The sequence below is a fragment of the Equus przewalskii genome, chromosome 10 (genome assembly GCF_037783145.1).
Source record: "Equus przewalskii isolate Varuska chromosome 10, EquPr2, whole genome shotgun sequence".
Classification (NCBI taxonomy): domain Eukaryota; kingdom Metazoa; phylum Chordata; class Mammalia; order Perissodactyla; family Equidae; genus Equus; species Equus przewalskii.
The window spans coordinates 58424873-58450085 of NC_091840.1; the positions used below are offsets into that span (position 1 = coordinate 58424873).

General features: G+C 44.3%; 1 protein-coding gene across 14 annotated transcripts in view; it reads right to left on the reverse strand.

Moving 5' to 3' along the window:
* The window catches only part of SPECC1 (sperm antigen with calponin homology and coiled-coil domains 1), a 283955-nt gene extending 259351 nt beyond the window's left edge, over nt 1-24604 (reverse strand). For 6 of the 14 annotated variants that reach the window (XR_011523688.1, XR_011523690.1, XM_070563540.1 and 3 more), the window contains exon 1: nt 24178-24489. Coding sequence is in view for 5 of the 14 variants with exons in the window: in XM_070563540.1 (XP_070419641.1) it covers nt 24178-24214 (37 nt within the window). In the remaining 9 variants the exon portion in view is untranslated. Of the gene's footprint in view, nt 1-2608; nt 2854-24177 lie in introns of those variants that run through there. The other 8 variants (XR_011523689.1, XR_011523692.1, XM_070563545.1 and 5 more) reach the window with 4 other exon arrangements.
* Nucleotides 24605-25213: the final 609 nt, after the last annotated feature.

Genomic DNA, 25213 nt, shown 5'->3' on the forward strand with positions numbered 1-25213 from the left:
GGGCAAAATAAAGACATTTTCAGATGGTATAAAAACAGAATATGTATCATCATTGAAGAAACTTCTAAGAATGTACTTCAGGGAGAAGGGAAATGATCCAAAGAAGAGTATCTGTGATCAAGAAGGAATGAAGAGTGAAGAAAATGGTAAACACGTAGATAAATATAACAAACATTGATCTACAAAATAATAATAACACGACAATAATGTCTAATTCGAAGGACTAAAGTAAAAATAGAGCTAAGGCCAAATGGGAGAGACTGGAATGGAAGAATGAGAAGTCCTTGCCTTGTTCAGGAGGAAGGCTGACTGATTATATAAATGATCTAAGCTCTCAATTCAAGAGGCTAGAACCTGAATAAAATAAACTCAAGTTATGCGAAAAGAAACATAAAAACCAGAAATTAATGACATAGAAAAATAAAAATCAATAGGATTAATCAATAAATCCAAAAGCTGGTTCTTTGAAAAGTCTAATAAAATAAGCAAGTCTGACCAATTAAAAAAGAGAAAAGGCACAAGCCAAAGTATGAACAAGAAAGAGAACAAGCCACACATACGGAAGAGTTTATTTTCTTACAACAGAATACTATATACATTATGCTAACATATATTAAATTTCAACAATCTTAATGATTTTCCAGGAAGATATAAAGTATTAGATTGACTTTGAAGAAACAGAAAATCTGAGAAAAACCAATGATCACGGAAAAAACTGAAAAGGTAGTCAAATACTGATAGCAACTTCTTAAAAAACACACCACCAGCAGCCAGGCGCTCTCTAGTCAGTCTGCCAAACTTCAAGGCACAGACAATTCTTCTGCTCCAGAGCACAGAAAACGATGGAAAGTTTCCCAACTTAATCAGTGAGGACAACATAACCTTAATTACAAGCTCAGTCAAAAACGGGGAGGGGGGGAGGAAATACTTATAAGTATAGATACCACACTTATAAATATGGATACCAAACACTTATAAATATAGATACCAAAACCCTAAATAAAATGTTAGCTAATTGAATCTATCAAACAACCCAAAAGTGCATTTCAAATTATCCCAGGATTTTAGAGACAGAAAATTTAGCAGCCTAATCACTTATGTTAACAATTTGAAGAAGAAAACTACATGGTCATATCAATACAAGCTGTATTTTCCCCCCAAAGCATTTTGGGGAAAAAAATCAACAAGATGGAAACTAACAATATGATAGAGAATGAACTTAGTGAAAGATACACTGGGAGCATTCCCCTAAAACCTAGACAAAAATGTCCTATTTAACCTTAATAGTCAACGCTGTAGAGAGGGTGATCATTGGAAGACAAAGAAATAATTAGTACAAACATTAGAAAGAGACCTCTGTTGTTTCTTAACAGTAGATAAGACTGTCTACCTAGAACAGCCAAACAAATCAACTGAAAAACTATTAAAACTAACAGAGTTTAGTATGGAGGCTGTGCTTTAGATCTTGTTTTGGCGACCAAATTAAATCTGCTTGCCTTGCGAGTTAATTATGCAAAGCTATTTTCTGTAGAGTAAGGTATTAGGATTGACAAGCTTTTGCTCCCTCCCTCCTCCCCCATCTTAAACGTTGCAACATCTTGTTTGAAACTGAATAACAAAAATCTTCTAAAACCAAATTTGTTCCGAAGGGTTGAGTTGTGACTCCACTCCAAAACACTTTATCTCCTGCCTCCAGCTCCCGCAGTTACTGATGGATAAGCACGTCAACCAGGCCAACATAATTCTTCCGATAGAGGGCAAAGAAGAGCACCTTCACTGTGATATTTTTTTCAAACCGTATACTGCTTATTACATAAACTTACGTGAGGGCAAATGGAGCTCCCACAAAATAAAAATAAGCTATTCAGGGTCAAACTTCCTTTAAGAAAAGATAAGCACATCAAACTAATTTTATTTCGAAGGTATTTGGAAAGGAGGCTGTTCCCGTTGCACTCCTGACGGGGTCCGCATCCCCGGGCCACCCCTAAGCGTCCAAACGGTCCCCAGGGCTCACCAGGTGCACTGCGCTGTGGCACCGCCAGCCGACCCGGGAGACGCACAGCCCGCGCCCTTCCCCGGTCACCCCAAGGCAAGAGGGGAACGAGGGCTCTGTGGACGCCGAGGACGGCCAAGGGCTACGCGGTCTCCGACACCACACAGCACCCCCAGGACAGCACCAGGGAGGGCGCGGGAGGCACACAGGGGCCAGAGAGTCTCGGCCCGGCGCGCCCATGCACCTGCCCCACCACGGCGAGGGCTGGGGGCGCCTCCCAGGGCCGCAGTCGTCGGGAGTCACCCGGCCCTCCCTCCCGGAGCCCGGCGGGGAGGGGGCGGCCACCTGCCGCTGCCACCTGCGGCACCCGTCCCGCCGCTCCTGGCTGGGTGGGCAGGACAGGACAGGACCTCGGTCCGGGCCAGGGGCGGGACCCTCTGGGCGGAGGGGGACCCGGGCCACCAAGGCGACGACGGCAGCGCGTCCTCCCTCTCAGAGGGGCAGTCCTGCGCCCCTGCGCTCGGACCCCTGAACCCCCATGCTGGCTCGCCGGACCCGAGAAGACGACGCAACGGAGACGGAGAGGACCAGGCGGCCAGCGCGGCGCCTACTCACCCGCTCCACTCAGGTCCCGCGGCGCCGCCGCAGCCGCAGCAGCCGCGCTCCCGGCGCTCCCAGATGCTGAGCGAAAGGTCCCCGGGAACCGACCGGCGCCTCCCCGAACCGCCTGCAGGGGGCGGGCGCGAGCCGGCGCAGGGCTCCCTGGGAGATGTAGTCCAGAGGCCTCTGCATCTTCACCCTCGGCCGCTCTCCATCCGCCGGCCGCTGATGGTCTTTCCTCTCCCCGAGCTTCTCTTGCTTCTGTCAACAGCTTACCTCCGCCTCCGACTAATAAATGTTAGAGCGCCCCACCCGAGCCGTGCGCCCCCTCTCCTCCCTCTAGATCAGTGGTTCTCAAGATGTGGTACCCAGACCAGCAGCTTCAGCATCATCTGGGAACCTGGTAGAAATTCTCCATCCTAGCAATACTATTCAGTTTTTACTGTATTAAAAACTCTGGGTGTGGGGCCCAGAAATCTGCATTTTGCAAGCCCCTCCGGTGATTCTGAAGTACTGTACCTTCAAGTTTGAGAACAGCTGTATTACAACCCCTCTCTCCCTTGCCAAGAGACCTCATCTCGCCTATGGCATTAGCTAGACACATACCCGTGGGACTCTAGGCATACTGCTAGAGACCTAGATATATTCTGTCCCAGCCCTGACCTCCCCTCTTACTCCAACCCACATTGTCTCAATGTCCTCCAACTTCTCCTCTAGAATGCCTCTGAGACACCTGAAATTCAACAGGATCAGGATCAAACTCAGCATCTTTCCTTCCCTCAGTCTGGTTCTCCTCCATTGTGCCTTATGTCCACGGGCTGAAAAATGTCAACTGCATTTATGGACATGGAAGTCACTTAAGACCTTACTGAAAGCTGCAGGGGCAGAATGACAGGACCTTGAGTCATCTTTGAGGGAGTGAGGATCAAATGAGAAGGAATGGAGGTGGGGAAAATACCAACTCTTGCAAGATGTGATGGGAGAGGGAAGGAGAGGTACTGGTGACCGGAGGTAGAAGTGTTGTTGAAGGGGGATTTTTTTAAAGATGTTCAAATATTTATGAAAAGAATCCAGTTGAGAGGGAGCTGCTGACTATACAGGAGAGAAAAAGCTATTTCATACTGTATGATGCCTGAAAAGACTGCATATGTGTGAAGGAGGAGGCAGAGGCCCCAGCACAAACGGAGGGCTGAGCTCAGACGAGCGGTTCTCAATCAAGCATGACTTGCTCCTTTCCCCCACCCAGGAGAGTTTGGCAAAGTCTGGAGACATTTTTGGCTGTCACAAGTGGGGATGTTACTGGCACGCAGTGGGTAGAGGCCAGACACTGCTAAACATCCTGCAACGCACACAACAGCCCCCACAGCAAAGAATCGTCCAGCCCAAAATGTCAATAGTGCTGAAGTTGAGAAACCTCGGCCTAAACAGCAACAACCTCTCTTTTTCTTCTGAAGAAAGAAAGAAAGAAGAGGGGCAAAGGTTTTGTTTGGTAGAGAAAAGTTGGAATTTTCTCTAGAAAGGAAGAGAGGAAGTTGCCTGTGAAGATGGGCAGGTGTGGGGGGTGTGTAGGTATATCAAACGCTGAACGGCGGACGGTGGGATCTAAGCTGAGTAAAAAGAGAAGTAAAGGAGGGAGAGAGCTGAACGGTTGGGAGAAAGTAGTGGGTTCAACAGACTGGGAGTCTTGATGAGGATCAGAGATTTATTGATCTTACTGGAGTAATTGAAAAACTAAGCTGGAGAGGAGCTTCTGGTAAGAGAACAGAGATGGTCACTGAGGACCAGGTCGGGATGTGAGGATGGATGGCTAATGTGGAGTAGGCCACCTAGTACCCTTATGTTGATTGTGCAGTGCCCAGGGCAGCCCTGGTGGAGAAGTGGAGTGAATGGAGAGGCCAAAGTCACACACACGGATGTGGAGACCACCCATACACGTGGCAGGACACTTTTTGCGTCACTGTGAGTGATGTCTTCAGTGAATAAGAAAGTAGAGAGACATCAGGAAGGGGAGAGGGTGGTAAAGTTAAATGATTGAAACCTTAAAGAAGCAGGACTTTGGACAAGAGTGGAGGGGAGGTGTGGTCTGGCCCTTTAGAGAACAGGACGCTCAGGTCTCCTCAGGGAGGTCTGTGTTTCAGTCAAGGCAGAAGTGGAGAAGTGGAACCACTCCGAGTGCTTGAGGATGGAGGGGACTTTGCAGGTTGTGGGGCAGAAGTTACAGAGGATTCTAGGTCAGGACAGGAAGGGTTGGGAGGTGGGCTGCGGAGGGGTGAGGGAGGAGGGGGAGGGGTGCGGAGAGGGGAGCTGTGGAGAGCTAGATCAGGAGCAAGAAACACAGAGCACAGGGGCCGTGGGGGTGGGGGAGTGTTCTATGTTTCAGAAGTTGACTGATGAAAACTGCAGTGAAAATGAGGACTGAGCCTCAAGATCAGAGAATTTGCCTCACTGCACAGGGAGGGGGCCGAGGAGACATCCATCCTGGGCCCTGCAGCCTCAGCAGCCCTGAGAGAGCAGATTTCCTAACACTGGAATAGTGAGTCTTAGTTGTAATAAATGCCTAATAAAAAAATCTAATTGATTCCTGGAATAAACTTACATGTCATGTTTTCTTTTTTTTAACACGCAGCTTGATTCTGTTTGTTAATACATTATTTCTTTAGGATTTTTATGTTGATATTCAAAAGTGAGAGTGGGCCATAGTTTTCTTTTTGAATGTCTACCATTGTTTCGTTTTCAGAATCAATGTTATGCTCAGATCATAAAAAATTTGGAAGCTTTTGAGCCAGCCCTGATGGCCTAGTGGTTAAAGTTTTGCTCATTCCCCTTCAGCAACCCAGCCCTGGTTGCTGGGTGCAGAACCACACCACCTGTCTGTCAGTAGCTGTGCTGTGGTGGTGGCTCCTATAAAAGAACTAGAAGGACTTACAACTAGAATATACAACTAGGTACTAGAACTTTAGGGAAGAAAAAAAACCCAGCTTCCTTGTTTAAAGGAATGTGTCTTTGTTGGGCTCTTGGAGGGGGGAAATTTGGAAGCCTTTATTCTTTCCTTTTACTCTGGAACATGTAGCATGAAAATTTTCTGTTCTTTGAGGTCTGATCGTTATCCAGTTGAAAATGTCTGGGCCTGATGCTTTCTGTGGGGAGAGTAACTCTTTGACAACCTTCTTTATTTCTTCTGTGGTAATTTCACCACTTGGATTTTTTTAACTTTTAGAATTAATTTTGATAAATTATATTTTCCTTAAAATAAATTATCTAGTTCATCCAGGTTTTCAAGTGTATTTGCATAAAGTTGAGAAAAGCAGTCTTTTGTGAACTTTTTAATTTCCCCCTAATTTCTTATTTTGTCTATTTTTTGCTTTATTGATTGTTACTGTTTTAAATTGTATTTTTCTTTTCAAAGAACCAGCTGTCAGATTTATTTTTCAGTTCTACCATGTTTGTTGTTGTTTCCTAATTAATTAATTTCTGCTTTTATCTTTTTTTCTTTTTTTAGATTTTATTTTTTTCCTTTTTCTCCCCAAAGCCCCCCGGTACATAGCTGTATATTCTTCGTTGTGGGTCCTTCTAGTTGTGGCATGTGGGACACTGCCTCAGCATGGTTTGATGAGCAGTGCCATGTCCGCACCCAGGATTCGAACCAACAAAACACTGGGCTGCCTGCAGCGGAGCGCGTGAACTTAACCACTCGGCCACGGGGCCAGCCCCAATTTCTGCTTTTATCTTTATTAATTCCTTTTTCCTGCATTCTTTTGGGTTATTTTTGTACTTTTTTTCTAACTTCTTGAGTTGGATGCTTAGCTTTTCAATTCTTTTTGTAAATGTGAGTATTTAAGGTTAAGACTCGGCCTTTAGATATAGATATGTACTACTTTAGCTATAGCCCATAATTTCTGATAGATAGTATCTCCATTACTGTTATTTTGTAGCTATTCTAAAATTTTGGTTCTGACTTGTCTCTGATGTCGTGTTTCTAGATTTGAAGAGAGAGTGTGAGAGTTTTAAAACTTCCAAGCGTTAGGGTCTTTTGTTTCTGATTTTCTTATAAATGTTTAGTTTTATCTCATTGTGATCAGAGATCAATGTTGTCTGAACTACTTTGTATTTTTGAAATATTTGAGTTTGTCTTTTTCTTTGTGGCCCAAAATAGGGTCAATTTTTGTGACTTTTGTAGGCTCTCGAGGGGAATGCATATTCTGTGTTTAGCCTACAGATTCGGAAATGTGTCAATGAGCTACAGCTTATTTATTACGCCATGTAGGTCTTCTGTGTCCTTACATGTATTTTGACCTGATGTGGTCCAAGAGAAGTAAATTGAATTTATTACTGTTGTGTTTTTATTTCTCTGGAGTCCTGCATTATAAATGATGATGCTATATTATTTGTTCCCAAATATCCCTCTTATATTCCTGTACATTGTCCCTCTTCATTATAAAATGACCTTTCTTGTCTCATTTAATGTTTCTGCCCTTTGCCTGAATTCACAGCTGTCTGACACTGTGACAAGCCTGCTGAGCTGTTTGCGTTGGTCCAATATGCCTTTGCCCGTCTATTGTCATCTTTTCTGAGCCTTTGTTTTAGGTAAATCCCTTGAATGGAGCACCAGCTTTTGCTTTGTGATTCAGTCTGCAGGTCTTTTTTTCTTGGAGTAGAGGAGTTTAGCCCTATTCGTGTGACAGTTATGTTATTTCATGCTATGTTTTCATAGCCTTTTTAGTTCTTTTTTTACTCTTGCCTTATGTGCTTTGTGTTTGCTTTGCTGTGTTTTAGGCGTGTTTCTCCTGGCCATTTGGAAGGTTTGTATTTTCCTTCAAGCAGTTGCCTTTATATTCATAATCTGTACAATACTCTCAGTCCTCTATTTCTTCAGACTCTTTTGCTGACTCCCTGTTCTGAACGATGATAATATAGTGCTTTTCCTCTTTTTTCTTGACATCTTCTCCTTCTCTGTACCCAATGTCAAACAATTTTATCTTTCTTTAGTTTCCTTCTTTTCTATTAAATATTTTTATACATACTTCTATACTTGATTTTTTAGCAGCTTTCCATGTGGTATTTCGACCCCTGGCTGTAAAACGAAATCAGTGTTCCTAAACATCCCTTTTTTTCTCTCCCTTCTCACCCCAGTTTTTGTTAATCAGACCACTTCCACGTAACTGGGTTTGTAAAATCAGACATTCTGCTCTGTAACCGTAATCCCCACATTCGTTTTTGTCCTAGTCCTACAGTTAAACAGATTCAGAATTCCTACTAGCTGTTTCACCCAGTGTTTCCCCCAGCCCTTTTGTGGTAGATCACATCTTGTGATCTTATCCTGTGAAGATCTTGAATCAGTAGTTTCTTCAAGAAGAATTTATGGAAGTGATATTCTCCGAGTTTTTCGTGTTCAAAAATACTTGTTGCCTTTATCCTGAAAAACAGAGTGTAAAATTCTAGGGTAGTACTTTATCTCTGGAGGAATGTGTGGCGATTGCTTCATTGTATTCTAGGCTTGAATGTTGCTGGAGTGAAGTCTGAAACCAGCCTGATTTCTTCTTCCTTATAAGTGACTTAACTATTTTGTCACCCCAAGAATTATTTCTTTGTCTATGAAATTCGTAAACTTCCCTGTTGCACATTTTTGAATGATCACTCTGGACTGATGTTTCCTGGGACACGATGGATTGGCTCTATGGATTCAAATCTTCTTTTTATCTGATCATTTTCTTAAGTTAAATCTTCAAAGATTTGTTCTAATATGTAATTTCAGTCTACTTCTGGGGTGCATAAGCACCCTATTCCCACTGTTCCTAGAGAGGGCTTTGCACATTAAGGTCTGCCCTCACGTTGGGAGTAAATTTGGCTGGCTCTTCCTGAGACATCCAGCTTCTCCTGTTTGATTGCGAGTGCTTCTGTCAGCCCTCCACCTGTCTTATGGTTTGGCATTTCACCTGTCTCCCAGCTTTAATAAAAATAGTGCTTATGTTTGTGTCTCACCCTCCTTGTTACTCTTGGGTAATTTCTGAGAGAAGAGTGGGAAATTCCAACTTTATTTCACCATATCTAAGCCAGACCCATTTTCAATCCTTTGTCCAGGCTGTTCTATTATTTTCATTTCTCCTATGTTAGGTGACCATATCATCAACATCCAAACAGGATACTATGAGAGTGAAAGAGGGTGATACTAACATGATGCTGGGACTAGCATTGTAAAGTGGGATTATCTCTGGGGAAGCAGGTGGTATGGTCATCCTACCTGTGCCGTGCTTATCTTTTTTTTGTCTTGGCGAGGAGGATTGTGGCTGAGCTAACATCTGTGCCAATCTTCCTCTATTTTGTGGGATGCCACCACAGTACCGCTCAGTGAGTGGTATGCAGGTCCACGCCCAGGGTTCAGAACCACGAACCCGGGGCCGTGTGGAAGCAGAACATCAAATTTAACCACTACCCCACAGGGCCAGCCCCCAAAGGTGCTTATCTTTTGATTGTTGAGTTTGGAGTTCCTAACTGTTTACTAAACGAGAGTTGTCTTAGCTCAGTTCCCGTGTCCTCTCACCTCCCTGAATGGGCCGCTTCAGGGAAACTGTAAGTGACCCTTAGCCAGGGATCGGCAGCAGCTTTTCTTAGCATCCTTTCAGGAGCCAGGAATCCCACCTCAGGCTCTACTGCTGCATTTCTTTTGAGGCAGTTTTTTTTCCTAGTACCCACAGAGACACCCCCCCCACCCCCGCCTTCTCTGCCTGATTCCAGACATGGTGTCCAGCCGTCCAAAGGCTTCAGGCTTACGCCTCACTCTGTGTTTCTGCCCCTCCTCTAGTCTGTGGAGATACATTCCATGTCTTTGAGTCTGGTTGTATCTTTAACATTTGTTCTTTTTACATTTCTCTGCTATATTTAGGGGATGAGTTTACAGTACTATATTAAATAGAAACATCTGTATGATTTCTACTTTGGGAGATATTCCATTCATAAATATTAAGCCACAAAAACAAAATCTCAAAAAGATTCCAAAAAACAACAATCACACAGACCATACTCACTTAATCTCAATACAATAAAATTAGAAATTAACCACAACACGCTGTTATAAATTACTCAAGTCAGGGAGGAAAGAGGAAATCAACACCAAAAGTACAAACTCTCTAGAAATAAATTTCAACATGAGAATTATAAAGCAGACCCTGTGGGAGGTTGACAAAAGACGATTCAGAAGAAAATGCATCAGCTTATGTGGATTTATTTGAAAATAAGTTTGAAAACACCCTAAAAATAAAGGAATCAAGTTTTCAACTCTAGAAACTAGAAGAATGTAAGTGGAAGGAAATGATTAATGAAAGTAAAGGCAGAAGGTAAAGGGGGGGCCCCACAATGTTTGACCTGGTCAATTAGAATTTTGGTTCTGTGAAAAGACCAATTAAGAGAGCAAATGTTGGCAAGCTCAGGCATGCACCCAGTCAGAGGAGCATTCCTGAGAAAGACACCTCACCCAGCTGACCCTCTCACTTCCAAATCCATGGCCAGGCAGCCCTCAGCACTTCCTAGGAATCCTTCTGTATTTCTGTTCACCTCTCTCTCTCCAGAAAAGCTGTTTCTTACTTTGTCCTCTTTCCTCAAACCTCCAACACTTCCTTCCCCATCCTCATCCTCAGCTGTGACCTTGACAAGAAACCAGAAGCATTTTAGGGTGAACCTCCACTATCCTGCACAACCACACTGCCCATCTCCATACACCTGTGACCACACACAGCATCCCCTCCTGGCAGGATGGATGAACCGTCATGTCTTCTAGCCAAAGCCTGTCCTCTGAGCGCTCCAGACCCCACCACCTGTTGATGTCTCGAAGACAGCTCCCTAGCACTTCTTCCTCGCTCTGCTGTCTGCACTGAATGATTCCCAGCAACGTATAAACTTAATGATATATCTCCCATCTGATAGTCTCTTAATCTCATTCCTGCCCTTGGCTACCGATCTATTTGTTTCTTTCTATTCCCAGAAAAATTCCTGAAGAGAGTTGTCTACGTGTGCTGACACTGTGTCTCTCCTCCCACTCTCTTGTGAACGCTCTCCACTCAGACTTTTGTCCCAGTCACTCCATGAAACCACTCCTGTCAAGGTCACCAAAGACCTCTCCACGACTACCTCCAGTACTCAGTTTTCAGTTCGGAATTCTGCTGGAACTTTCAGCGGCATCTGACCCAGCCGATCACTCCCTCCTCTTAGAAAAACTTTTCTCAGCACGTACTTTTGATTTTCCTGCTACTTCTGGCTGCACTTTCTCAATCTCTTTTGCTGGTTCTTCCTCATCTTCCTGACTGCTTTGACCTTGGAGTGCCCCAGAGAGAAGTCCTTAGACGGTCTCCCTATCTACACTCACTCCCTGCGTGAGCTCATTTCATCTCAGGGCTTAAGTGCCATCGATATACTGAGGACTCCCACATTTTTATCTCTTGCTGGGAGTTCTTTGAACTCCATACTCATATATCCAAGTGCAATGATTAGCATCTCAAATGCAATATGCTCCAAAGTAAACTCCTATTTTTCTCATCAAACTTGCTTCCCCTGAAGTCTTTCACATCTTAGTTAATGTCAAATCTATCCTTCAGGCAAAAATCTTTGAGGTCATTCTTGACTCTTCTTTTGCATACCTTATCCTCTTAGATACATGCCATTACATGCCAAACCCTGTGAGCCGAGTTTTTAAATCTATTCCAAATCCGATGAACTCTTAGCATCTGCCCTGTCACCACCTGGTCCAAGCCATCTTCCTCTCTCACCTGGATCATGGCAGCCACCCCTTCACTGGTCTTCTTGATTCAGTTCTTGCTCCACTCCAGAATGGTCTTTACAGAGTAGTCAGAGGGATCCTGTTACAGCATAACTCAGAGAAAGTTACTGCTCTGCTCAGAGCCCTGCAGTGATTCTGCATTTCAATCTCCTTCAGATGAAAAGCCCGAGTCTTTCCAGTGGCTTCTGTGAGCTAACCGCCTATTGTCACCTCCAAGTTCATTGTCTTTGCTCCCTCCACTCCAGTCCTACAGCTGTCCTTTCTGTCCCTTAACACCACAGACTTTGCTTCCATTTTGGAGCCTTTGCACATGCTGTCCGCTCTGCCTGGAATGCTCTTCCAGTCACATGGCACTCTACTTCCTTCAGGCCTTTTCTAAAATGTCACTCCCTGCCCACCATGTTTAAAATCACATACACACACACCCCTCTTCCTGTGCCTTTCCAAGTTTTATTTTCCTCCACAGCACTTATCACTCTGTGACATACTTTACATTTCACATTAAAAAAAAAAACCTCTGTCTCCCTCCAGCTAGAGTGTATGCCCCCTGCAGGTAGGCAGTTGTTTCTGCTTTGTTTATTCTCTTCATCCCCAGGACTGAGAACACTGGTTTTCCATAGTAGGCATTCAATAACTATTTGTCAAATGAATGTGTTAATCTCACAAATGCAAGACTGGTTCAACATTAGTAGATATGTTAAGGTCGTTGTCTGTAGAAACACATTAAAGGAGGAAAACTTTGTGCCCATAAATCATTTGATAAAATACAATAGTGATTTCTGTTTTCAAAAACACTTAGTAAGCTGGGAATACAAGAAAAGTCAAGCCAAGAATGTCCGCAGTCTTCATAATGATGCCAAAAAGTTAAGAAGAAGAAATGAGCAGTGATAAACATATTGTGATGGGGCAGAGTCTGGCAAAGGCTCCTGATGGACTCTGGTGAGGCCTGCCCAGCAGGCGGGGGCCACTGCTGCATCCTGCATGGTGCGGTAGGAAGCAGGCCCTACCACCCCCACCCCCAGGGAAGCCGCATCAGGGCAATCCTCCCTCTCTTCACCCTTTGGGAGCCGGGGCTCTGGAATGTGGCTTGGGCTCTGTGGAAGGATCCATCCACCCAGAAGTCTGGGAGGCATGGTGCAAAGTGAGGGAACAGTCCAAATTTTCAACCCTTCCTCATGATTCTTCAACCTACTCTCATATCATCCCAATAAATTCCTTTTCTGCTCAAGACAGCCAGAGTGGATTTCTGTTGCTTGAAGTTAGGAAGCTAGGACACTGGGGTTTCCATGTTTTTGTTCTTTGTTTTTTTGAGGAAGATTAGCCCTGAGCTGACATCTGCTGCCAATTCTCCTCTTTTTGCTGAGGAAGACTGGCCCTGAGCTCACATCTGTGCTCATCTTTCTCTACTTTATATGTGGGATGCCTACCACAGCATGGCTTGCCAAACAGTGCCATGTCCGCACCCGGGATCTGAACCAGCGAACCCCAGGTCCCCAAAGTGGAATGTGGGAACTTAACTGCTGAGCCATCGGCCGGCCCCTGGGCTTTCCATATATATGGCAATTTAAAGCCTTTCTCCAAGCCAGGCAACGTGCAGCATTGCATATTTCTTGTGGTAATCCACACATTCATTGTTCACCCAACTCTGCTCCAGGGACTGAGAATACAAAATGTTAGAGGTAAAGTCAGTGTGCTTCTAGTTTAGTTGGGGGAAATCTGTGCTTCCAATTTTCAAATCTGTGCTCTCTGAGCCCTTACTGAAATCAATCCAGCGGTCAAAACCTGGGACCAAGAATCACAGCATTAGCACTTGAGTATATTTGGCTCATGCTGCTATAAATCATGAAAAGAGCTGAAAGAAGTCTGGGCTCTGGGGTCCACCTTTGGCACAAAAAAAAGGGGACAGGAAAATTCAAAAACCAGAGGAAATGCTTATTTGAGGGTTTGCTGCCACCTAGAGGACTGATCTAGTACTGAACTATGCGTGCTGAAATTCACAGCCACAAACTGATGGTTGCTTTTAACCGAACAAGGCTAAAATAAAGATATAAAAAAAATTTTTTTCAAAGAATTATTTGTAGATTTGACCAAGAACTTTTCGATGTTTCACGGAAGGAAGTAAGAACACTTTGGGTCATGGACCTGTTTTAAGATGTGGTGAAACAATGGACACTGGAAAAATGCACACACCACCCAACCGATTTCTAGGGATCCTGAGACCACAGAAGACTATACCCAGGTTGAGTCCTCAGCTAAGAACCCGTTTTATATGGAAATTAACTAAAATATCAGCATTCAAATCAATTTCAAATGCAAATACAATTCAAAGACAGACTCAAAATTCAACTGTTTACAAATACTCCTGAACGACTTGTTTCACTTCCCAGTGAGGTGCTGGCCCGCTCAGAGACACACACGGCGTGAGAAAGTGGAGAGGAATCTGGAGCAGAGCATCAGTCAGGCCAAGCCAACTCTCCTTGATCTCCAGTACAACTCTGGACCCTCTGCTTATTCCAGAGCAGTGGGCAGTGGCCAGCAGTGGGCAGGCCCTGTGGGAACACTGGCTGGATCATTTACCATGTGTCTAGCTTTAGATCTCAGCCTCAGTTTCCCCAGCTACAAAACGGGTATAATAATGGTATTGACCTCATGGGATTGGGGGGAGGGTTAGGTAGGATAATGAATGTAGGGCCGGCCCAGTGGCACAGTGGTTAAGTTCACGTGTTCTGCTTCTCTGCAGCCCAGGGTTCACCGGTTCAGATGGCAGGTGCAGACATGGCACCGCTTGGCAAAAGCCATGCTGTGGTAGGCGTCCCACATATAAAGTAGAGGAAGATGAGCACAGATGTTAGCTCAGGGCCAGTCTTCCTCAGCAAAAAGAGGAGGATTGGCAGTAGTTAGCTCAGGGCTAATGTTCCTCAAAAAAAAAAAAAAAGATAATGAATGTAAAAGATATGTCCAGTGCCTAATATGAAATAAACATTTAATGAGCATTAACTGTTCATTACCTATAAACGGTTTTCCTGGTCAGGGCTTGATAAGACATGACACAAAGCTCTTGCCTTTGCCATGTGTCTTTAAAATTTGTGTAAGAGAATTAAGATAATGATGGCCCGCTGAAGCTCCAGAATCTCCCTCATCTGAAATGTAATAAAATTAACACTATATTAGGGAAAACAGTCAACAATTCACAGTGGAAACTAAAGAAAGGGGATATAATCTTACACAATAAACTTCAAAGAGAGGCAGCCAGGGAAGAAACCACAGATTTTGGTGATTAACTTGGTTCTGCCTGGGGCCAGGTTCCCAATTCCAACCCAGATGAGGCTGGAGAAAGAGTGGCCTGAGGGAGTATGTGGGCAGAGGTGGTGGTCATCAGAGCTGTTCACAAATGTACCATTTCCTCTTTTTCCTGGCTCATGGTAGTGTAACAGTTCCCTGCTTCATTTAAAGCTCACGTTTGGAGTTAGGAAAAACCGTGTGACTTGTTCTGGTAAATGGAATGTGAGCAGAAGCTCTGAGACCTAGCACATGCTTTAACATGTCCCCTTCACACGGATGTGGTAACAGTGGAATCATGTATGGCAATGAAGTCACTGTCAACTTGTGTCCCTGACCACCACAGGTCACTGTAGACCTGTGTTGGACATGTAAGATGAGTGAGACGTAAACTTTGTTGTTTTCAGTGACCGGGATTTTAGGGTTGGTTGTTACTGCAGCATAACCCAGACTATACTGACGGATACAGCTGGCCTGGAGAAAGTATAGAATCAGCCCTTACGACTAACAGCCTCTGGGAAGGACTTAAACAGAAATTTCTCCAAAGAAGATATACAAATAGCCAATTAGCATGTGAAAAGATGCTCAGCATTACTAGCCAGGAGAAAAAGGCACATCAAAACCACAATGAGATACCACTTTCAATAGGCACTAGGATGGCTATTGTTCATAAAAACAACAAAAACAGAAGATAGCAAGCATTGGTGACAAATTGGAACCCTTACACATTGCTGGTGCAAAGGTAAATTGGTGCAGCCACTTTGGAAAACAGTTTGGCAGTTCCTCAAAAAGTTAAACATAGAATTACCATACGATCCAGCAACTCCACTCCTAGGTATATATCCAAAAGAATTGAAAGTAGGGACTTAAACAGTACTTGTACACCAATGTTCATAGCAGCATTATTCACAATAGCCAACAGGTAGAAACAACCCAAATATCTATCAACAGATGAATGGATGAACAAAATATGGTATATGCTTACAGTGCAATATTATTCAGCTTTAAAAAGGAATGAAACTGACATGCTACAACATGGATGAACCTTGAAAGCACTATTCTAAGTGAAATAAGCCAGACACAAAAGGACAAATTGTATAATTCCACTTACATCAGATACCTAGAGTAGTCAAATTCACAGAAACAGAAAGAAGAAAGGTGCTTGCCAGGGGCTGGGGGAGGGAAGCGGAGATTAAATAACAGGGGAGTTGTTATTTAATGGTATCAACGCAAAATAACCAATAACTATTCTATAGATAAGAGAGACAAGGTGACCTTTACTTGAACCAAGCTGAGGATTATGACCCAGGAAGGCAGTCTCCACAAAGGAAGAAACCGTTCCCCAGAAGCATGGTTTTCAGTGTAGTTTTATACCTTTTTAAAACAAAGAATATCCATTAAACACACACCCAGGACACACATTCATCAAAGTTTCAAAGAGGTATTCAGTTGCAAATTAGCAGGTCAACATGACCCTGATGTCCAGGAAAGGAGACTTATCTTCAAGAGTAGTGATGTGGGTGTTACCAACACTGGAATCGCAGGAGGGGAAGTATGCTTTCCTATCTTTAAAAAGTGCACTCTTTTACTTTGAGATAATGTGTAATGTGTTCATTACTTTAACGGTTAAAGCAGATGTACAATGTATGTTTGATAGGCCGTTAAGTCAGGCTTCTTTAGTTCAAGCTGAATTAGATTCAAACCAGAATAGCTACCCCATATACCACAATATGTGAAAATTTCTTGCCATCGGGTATAGTTTCAGTTTGGGAAGATGAAAAAGTTCTGGAGATGGATGGTGGTGATGGTTGTACAATAATGTGAATGTATTTAATGCCACTGAATTGTACACTTTAAAATGGTTAAAATGGGGGCCAGCCCCATGGCCGACTGGTTAAGTTTGCACGCTCTGCTTCGGTGGCCCAGGGTTCACCAGTTCAGATCTTGGGCACTGGCATGGCACCGCTCCTCAGGCCATGTTGAGGCGGCGTCCCACATGCCACAACTAGAAGGATCCACAACTAAAGATACACGACTATGTACTGGGGGAATAAAAAAAGAAGAAGAAAAAGAAGATTGACAATAGTTGTTAGCTCAGGTGCCAATCTTAAAAAAAAAAAAAGGGGGTTAAAATGGTAAATTTTGTTATGTCTATTTTATCACAATTTGAAAAAAAGAATAACAGCCTGTGTCTCCACATATTATGATATGTCCACAGATTGGCAACGGCCAGCAGAGTTTTTCAACACTGGGACTCTATGTTGAGTTGGAAGAAGCAACCTACGCCCACAGGAGTGAGATCTGCATTTTGATGAACTAAACAGAGATTCTTAACCATGAGAGAAACAAACTTTAGAAGGGGTGAGGTAGGTGGTAGGAACGCACTCTCAGACTTGAGATTTCAAAGGAAATCTACAGACCAAAAGGGATGGGAGGGCCCTCAGAAGTCAGTTAACTCAGCCTTCTTGGGTTATAGAAGCAAAAATGAGATGTAGAGAGGGGAAAGGACCTTGGTCGGAGTCCTGTGGCGATTTAGTAACTGAGCTGGAACTGGCTTCCAGGCCACCAGACACACAAATATATCTATTTTTACTTCTTGGCTTTTGAACACTGACTATAAACAAGAAAAGAAGTGAGGTTTTCCTATTTAAAATTTTTCTCCCAAGTTTTCCCTTAAACTTATGTAATTGTTAGCTCCTGACAAAACTGAGGAACAAATGGGAAGAACATGTTAATAGAAACCTGACAAGCAGCCCCCAGGTCCAAGTGGACCACTTTGTTTTTCGGTTTTGTCATGTGGAGGCATATTTGTGTATGTGACTCTAGATGCATAAATGCCATAGAGCCATTGCAGGAATGAAAACATTTCTGGGTCTATGGATGGAATTAAATGAATGGCCCAAACTGAGAGCACTGGTTTTGGGGTCAGACAGATGCATTCCAAGTCTGGGCTCTGCTACTGCGGCAGAAACAGCTGATTCTCCCTCATATCCATCCTTATCTTCTAATATGGAACAGAAACCCCAATTGTATTAAATTTATTGTTTCCAAAGAAAGAAGACTCTGGGTCCACGGTGCGGTCCAGACCTGGTGTTGACGCTCAACACATTGCTTTGTTCTGAACCTGTCAAAACTGGCTTGATCTAAATGTCACCACAACTCCACCCTCCGCTCAAACCTAGAATAACTCTGTTCTAGCCTTTGTTTGCTTCGTCATCCTGTGGGTGCTGATGGCAGTGGCCTGACTTTGTGAGACTGTAGGTTTGACCGTGGCAACTTAGGCTGCCTGGGCCATGACAGTGTGCTCGGACACTCTGCCTGTAGGCTTTGCCCTCAGGAAACTCTATGCAATATGCATATTATGTGGCGCTAGGAGTGTGGTGGTTTGTGCTCCCTTCTCATGACAGTCCCCTCAAACTCTTGCCCAGGGATTTCTTCCTCTACTCCCTCAAATGTCACTGTTCTGCTGGGACTGAAAGCTGCAGGGTCCCAGCTTCCTCCCTCACACCCCATGACCACAGGCTCCTCTCTCAGAACCCTGAGAAGAGTCTCCTACTGCAGACCCCAAGAGAAGCCATGCCCCTCTCTCCCACGCTCTCCAGATTCAGACCGAGGTGATCATACCACCCAGGGGTAACATGTGTAAATGAATGCCCTGGAGCACGCCAATGGCACCCTCTGGACTTGTGCAATAGCACCACTGCTGGCCCCTGCGGAGAACAGGGTGACATTCCAGGAGCCAGAGTGCGAACCTCAGGGAGGAAGGGATGATGGTCAAACAGGCCGCCAAGGGTTGATAGAGTGAAGCCACTGGTGTGCTGATGGTCCCTGGGCTGACTGACCCCTCCCTTCTTGGCGGCTATAGTCTCTGCCTCCAATTGCCCTGAATTCCTGCGGGTTTCCTGCTGAGGTCCTTCACTTCTGCATGCAGACCCATGCGTCACCTTTGCTTTCTGACTCTCCTAAATCAGGGCAAAGAGAAGGAGTTTAAGTCAAAAAACTGGGAACTGAAAACCTCTCAGTCACTTACAGACTCAAAAAGACACCCAGGTGAAACTCAGTTATTATTTTCAAATAAAATGAACAGTTAGATTTGCTGAACCAAATCTTTTTGCAGCACAGTACAGAGAAAGGGGCTTTAGAGGCAGACAGAACTACGTTCCAATCCTTGTCTCTGACTTTTACTAGCTGGAAGATCTTAGTCAGTTCAACCTCCCTGAAGACTCGTTTTCTCATTTGCAAAATGAGGCAAATAATAACACCTAACATCCCAGGCTGTTGTAAGAATTAAATGAACATTACTTTAATGAATTGAAAAGGCCCTTGGACAATATCCGGTATCCAGTATGCACTCAACAAACGTCAGTCTCTTGCCTCTATCCTCTTTTCTAGATACTGAGCATCTAAGAATAGATCCTCATAATAACAGAATATGGGAGAAACGCCATCCAGATTCATTTAAAAGGATTGAAGGTAGATAGGCAATTAAAGGAGAGGGACAAGAGGGTTGATTTAAAGGTTCAGGCTCACCAGTCTTTTGGGGGAGAGGGAGACAAAACAATTTTAAGTTAAACATCAGTGCCTACATTCTAGTCATTAGAATCACCCAGACTGATTAAATCAGAGCCTATCTGAGACCCTTTTTCACCTGCAAAATGAGAGCTCTTATGGGCTTTAAGTTTTTTAAAAAGTATGTCTAGTAGGTACTCAAAAATGATAGCTGAAATGATCACTGTGGTGGTAATTATTGCTGTTATTATTACACCATGAGCTTCAGTTTTTCTGATCCGTGGAGTGTGGGACTCGGGTGAGGCCATTGCTAAGATCTGTTCTAGCTTTGACAATCACTGGTCATAGGGTTCTCTGTGACATATATTTGAGACACCCTGGCTGAAGGACCATGCAAGGAGGATAAAAGTGGTGGCATAATTGACCCCAGAGGCTCAGCCACTCCTGAAGGGTTAGACCTGCTTCAAATGCTCCTGTTGTGAACAAAATAACAACCAAAACAGGTTCTTCTCAAATTCCATTTATTCAGTTTCTTTACAGCCCTCACTCCCAGCAGCACATTAAAGGTATGGGCAGTCAAACCTTTGGGCCCCTCAGGTAGAACCCACGCGACTCTACATTCCCTTGGCTTCATTCCTGGTCCCTCTGAACCTGGTGGTCTGGAGTCAGGGTGGAGCACGTGGTGTTCACTCACTGCTTCCGCTCCCTCTCTTGGGCCACTCCAGACCCTCTTGGTCTCATCTGGCTCTGGTTTCAGCTCTGCAGGGGCTTTGGACAGCTCCATGCAGGGGTAACCTGACAGTATGTCACTTCCTGCCCATACCGTGCTTCTCTGCCCTGCTCTGTTGACAATGCCTTGGGGTCTGTATGCACAGCCCTGAAGTGCAGGAGAGTTAATGCCCTCTGGGGTGAATCTTTGCTCAGTGGGAGGTGGGGGATGGTAGGTGCAGTTTAAAGAATGTCCTTGGGGCACAATCCACAGATCCAGCAATTCTTCCCATTTAGTGGCAGCCCACTCAATAACACCTTCCGGCACTGGCTCTCCCTCCTTCCCTGCTTCACTCTCCTTGTCCCTAGGAATATGCTCCTTAACACATCTCTGCCATGAGCCCTCAGCTGCAGGCTTTGTTTCTGGGGAACCCAGGCTAAGCCTAACAGGGTGGTTGAGATTTGGCAGTTAGATTATTCACCAGTATGACAGCAATAAAAACACTACTGCTGGTGCTAAGTGGAGACGCAAATAACTCCACGCAAGCAGGAGAGGATCCCCACGCATCAAAACTACTCAGGCTTTCACCTATGATTGATTGAGACGAAGTTTGGCGATAGGTGGTAGCTGTGGCACTTAAATTGTTTGGAAGCAATGACGCTTTTAATAACTGTGGAGTAGTCTGGCTTCTGGTTGAAAAACAGAGACGGTAGGCTCAGGGTAGCCAATTGCCAATTCCAGTCACACTGTGAAATGAAAGCCACAGGGCCCCTTTGGCAGCTTTTAAGAAGCAGTTGCTAAAGAGCAGGCCCAGGATCTGCTTGTAAGAGTGGCAGAGTCGAAAAAGAGCATACGCAGTCTTAACAGGTCTCCAGTCAAGGAGACCTGTCATCTTAGCCTTATGGATAAGAGTGGAACCTGAGCCCTGAAACTGGGACATTTGAGTGGATAAGCCCGAGAAGCTTGAACCTGCTTCTCCTTGAGCCTCCCTGAGCCCCCTTCTTTTCAGCAGAGGAGACTAGACCATGACCCCAGCTGAGGCAGGTACCCTGCAAGATGCCACTCCTTTTACTGGAGAGCCACCCCTCCACTCTTGATTGTTTCAAAGCAAATAACCAAAATCAGGTCTCCACATAGCCTGAGCAAGGAAGTCAGTCCCTGCTCTAAGAGAAAATAGCACACAAGCCAAAGCACTTGTGGGTCCTGGCTACTGTGTAAAGGAAGAACCGGGGGTTGTGTGGGAGAGTGGATTTGGAAGCTGTTGGACTGAGGAAGGAGTGGAATATAAGCCTGGGAAAGGGGAGATTTTCCTACTCGGGGGCCTTCATCCACAAGTCAGGATCCAGTGCCATGGCAAGAGGACCCAGAGTTGGTCCTAACAGACTGCTGGGATGGAGCTTAGCCTAGAGAAATGAGGAGGATATTACCAGAACTTCCTTGACACAGTATTGAAAAAAGCTCAGAAGGGTTAAGGAGGTAGGAATGTTGGGATTGATTTACTATGTAAGACCTGAGAATCCAACAGAGGACACTCGTTTTTTTAAGGCAGCCAGCATCTCTGAGACACCTGATAGTGGCAGTCCTCTGTCGGCTGGTGTCAACAGTGAAAGGTGCTACTATCAATGGAGATGATGAGATTCTGGAAGGGCAGAGGCCAGGTGACTGCATTTAAATGTCAAAGGAAAGTGAATGTAATTATTGTGTTGGAGAGCAAGTTTGGACCAGCCATCAGGGTTCCTTGAACCACAAGGATCTGGAGAGATGGCTAACGGATCATAGTGCTTCTAGTGGGGAGAAAGATGGACAACTGACTAGGGCATGCTTATTTACATAATTTAAAAAAAAATCAAGAGCTCATGAGCAGAAGGCTGCTGTCAGCTGTCATAATGGAAAACCACATTCCCTCTTAAGCTCCCAGGTGTAAGTCAGTTCTCAGGCCCAGAGCTCATCGTTTGAAAGAGACGTCAGGTCCCCTTAAGGGAGGAACTTGCAACACATCACATGTATACAGAGTAAATATTTTCCCAATCATTCTCCCAGAGAGACTTGAGATCCCTTTCCAGGGTAACTGTGCACCAGGGAAAGGACAATACCCAGAATTCCCAAGGACAATGTGATATGGGATCTGAGATAAGATTGATTGAAACCAGAAGACTCAAAACATCACAAGCTCCTGTACTTAGAATGAAGGCCTGTGGAGGCCAGATGATAATTGAGTCCCGACTCAAGTCTAGCTGACAGCGGGCCCAGTGAATCTTCAGACCCACCCTGTGGTTATTTCCTCAGCCCTAAAGGAAGGAGGAACTGGGATAATGCAGCATACACTGTCGGTACCTGTTCCACACCTCCTGGGCACTTACTATTTTTGTGCACTATAACCTGACAGCTTCCTACCGCAAACACCAGTGACTCTTTGTCTATGGTCTTTGTTTAGCAGCTGGCCTGTGCATGGAGCAGGCTGGACTTGCCAGAGAGCTAACAATCTCAGGTAAGAGAGGTAGGAATTTCAGAATGTCTTATGTCATGCCAGAGGATCCGTCAGCTGCTATGTTTCCTGGGAGGTCCCAGAAGTCACTCTCTTCTCTAAAATAATAAGGAATGAATTGGTGAGAAGGCTATTGAATCACTGCAAACCTGAATGGCACCCAGGCTTCTAGTAGGACATGCTGTTATGGAACCAGACTCCCTAGTGTCAATGGTCATAGCAGGATTCCAGAATAGCACAAACTATGTGACAGCTCTAAACTGTCAGAAACATGGTAGATATCACAACCACATAGGTGGGAAAGGTACCAAGATCAGCATGACCCACAGGGATATGTGGGAATGGCTAATGATGATTACGTTCCTAGGATGAGGTACATGGGCAGTTACAGACTGATTGTTTGTGTCTGCCCAAAATTCATATGTTCAAATCCTAACCCCTAGTGTGATGCTATTAGGAGGTGGGGTCTTTGGGAGGTGATTAAGTCATCAGGAAGCCCTCAGGAGTAGTGCCCTTATAAAAGAGACCCCAGAGAGCTCTCTTGCCCCTTCTGTCTTGTGAGGACATAGAGAGAAGACAGCCATCTATGAACCAGCAATCAGGCCCTCACCAGACACTCAATCTGGCAGCACCTTGATTTTGGACTCCCCAGCCTCCAGAACCGTGAGAAGTGAATGTTTGTTCTTTAGGTTCCCCAGTCTATGGTATTTTTGTTATACTAACCCAAACAGACTAAGACAGGCAGCAAACAAGGGTATTGTTGGACTTACATAATCAAAAGAAGATCAAGATCAGACACCATAAGACTGACGTCACTACCAGGATAGAAAAGTCATGATCTTTTGTCAGTTTCCAAACTTGAGATAGTTCTAAGATCTAAGCATAACAATTGAAAGGCAGGCGGAGTCTCCTTAAGGAAAAACCCTGAAATGCCATAATGAATAGATATAGTAGCTATTCTCCCAATCCTTTTTCCCAAGAGGCCTTCAGTCATCAACCAGAGTAACTGTCAACTGGGAAAAAGAGAATACTCAGATTCTTTGAGGGGTATTGGATTTAGGATCTGAGCTGACACCAGGGGCCGAAAACACTATCATGGCTTCTTGTTAAAGTGCGGGGCATTTGAAGGTCCGGTGATTAAATGGAGTCCTGGCCCCAAATCCATTTCACCATGGTCCAAAAGGTTTGCAGACCCACCTGTGGTCATTTCCCCATGACTCCATGACCATAATCCATGCCCAGTTAGGAGTCATAATCAGGATGGATTTTCCTAGCATTTAGCAGAATCCTCACATTGGCTCCCTGATCTGTTGAGTAAGAGTCATTTAACTTAAAAAAAGGAAAATGAAAAAGAAAGGCCAACTGGAAGCCCCTGAAACTACTCCCAACTCCTGGCCAGATAATAAATCAAGAAATATTGCATCCTGGGTCGAATGACAGATTAGTGCCTCCCTCAAAGACCTAAAGAACGGGTGGTGGTTTCCATTCTATTTTCCGTTTCATTCACTGGCATATGACCCCTGCAAAACCCAGATGGATCATGCTGGATAATGATGGACTACTATAAATTTAACAAAGATGCAGCCCTAATTTTAGTTGCCATTCCAGATTAACACAGCCTGACAACTGGTACGTGGCTATTGATTTGGCAAATGCATTATTTCAAACTCCATTAAGGAGGGGGATCAAAAGCAGTTTGCTTTCACCCGGGATGGAGAACAGCACAAATTCAGTCTTGTCCAGTCCATGTTAACTCTACTGCTCTCAGTGAATTAGTCATAGTTCTCCATAGAAACAGAACAGAGAGGTGGATTTATTGTAAGGGAGTGGCTCACGTGATTTTGGAGGTTGAGAAGTCCTACAGTCTTCCATCTGCAAGCTGAAGATCCAGGAAAACCAATGGCAAATTCAGTCCGCGTCTGAAAGCCTAAGAACCAGGAGAGCTGATGGTGTAGATCTCAGTGCAAGGGCAGGAGATGATGACATCAGATATCCAAGCTCAAACAGCGGGGCAGAAAAAAGGGGTAAATTCCTCCTTCCTCCCCCTTTTGTTCTACTAAGGCCCTCAATGATTGTACGATACCCACTGACACAGGGAAGGGCAACCTACTTTGCTGAGTCCACCAGTTCAAATACTAATCTCATGCGGAAAAACTCTCGCAGACACACCCAGAAATAATGTTTAACCTGGGCATCTCGTGGCCAGTCAAGCTGACACATAAAATTAACCATTATACTCAGTACCAAAATAGTCTAAGCAGTGCTGTCCAGTAGAAATATAATATGAGTCACACGTGTAATTTTAGTAACCACGCTAAAAAAAAGTCAAAAAGCAACAAGCGAAATTAATAATATATATATTTAGTTAGCCCAACTTGTCTAAAATATTATCATTTCAGTAATATATATATTTACTTAGCCCAAGTTGTATAAAAATATTAATGAGATATTTTACATAATTTTTTCATACCAAGTCTTCAAAATCTCGTGTATATTTTACACTTACAGCACCTCTTAATTCAATTAGCCACATTTCAAGTGCTGAATAGCTACACATTGCTAGTGGCTACCATATTGAACAATGCAGGTCTGAAGAATCTTTCACTGTCTAGACATTCTGCAGAACATCACATTGGAGCACTATACTGATGACATCATGCCAGCTAGACCCAGTGAGCAACAAATGGCAGGTATTCCAGATGCCCTGGTAAGACAGATACATGCCAGAAGATGGGATATAAGCCCTATAAAGATCCAGGGGACTGCCACATTGGTGAAAATTTTAAACTTATTAGATGCTTGTGTAGAAAAATAATTTAACTTGCCCAAAAAGAGGTCTGACCTCAGCCCTTCACCAGTGGACAGTCATCT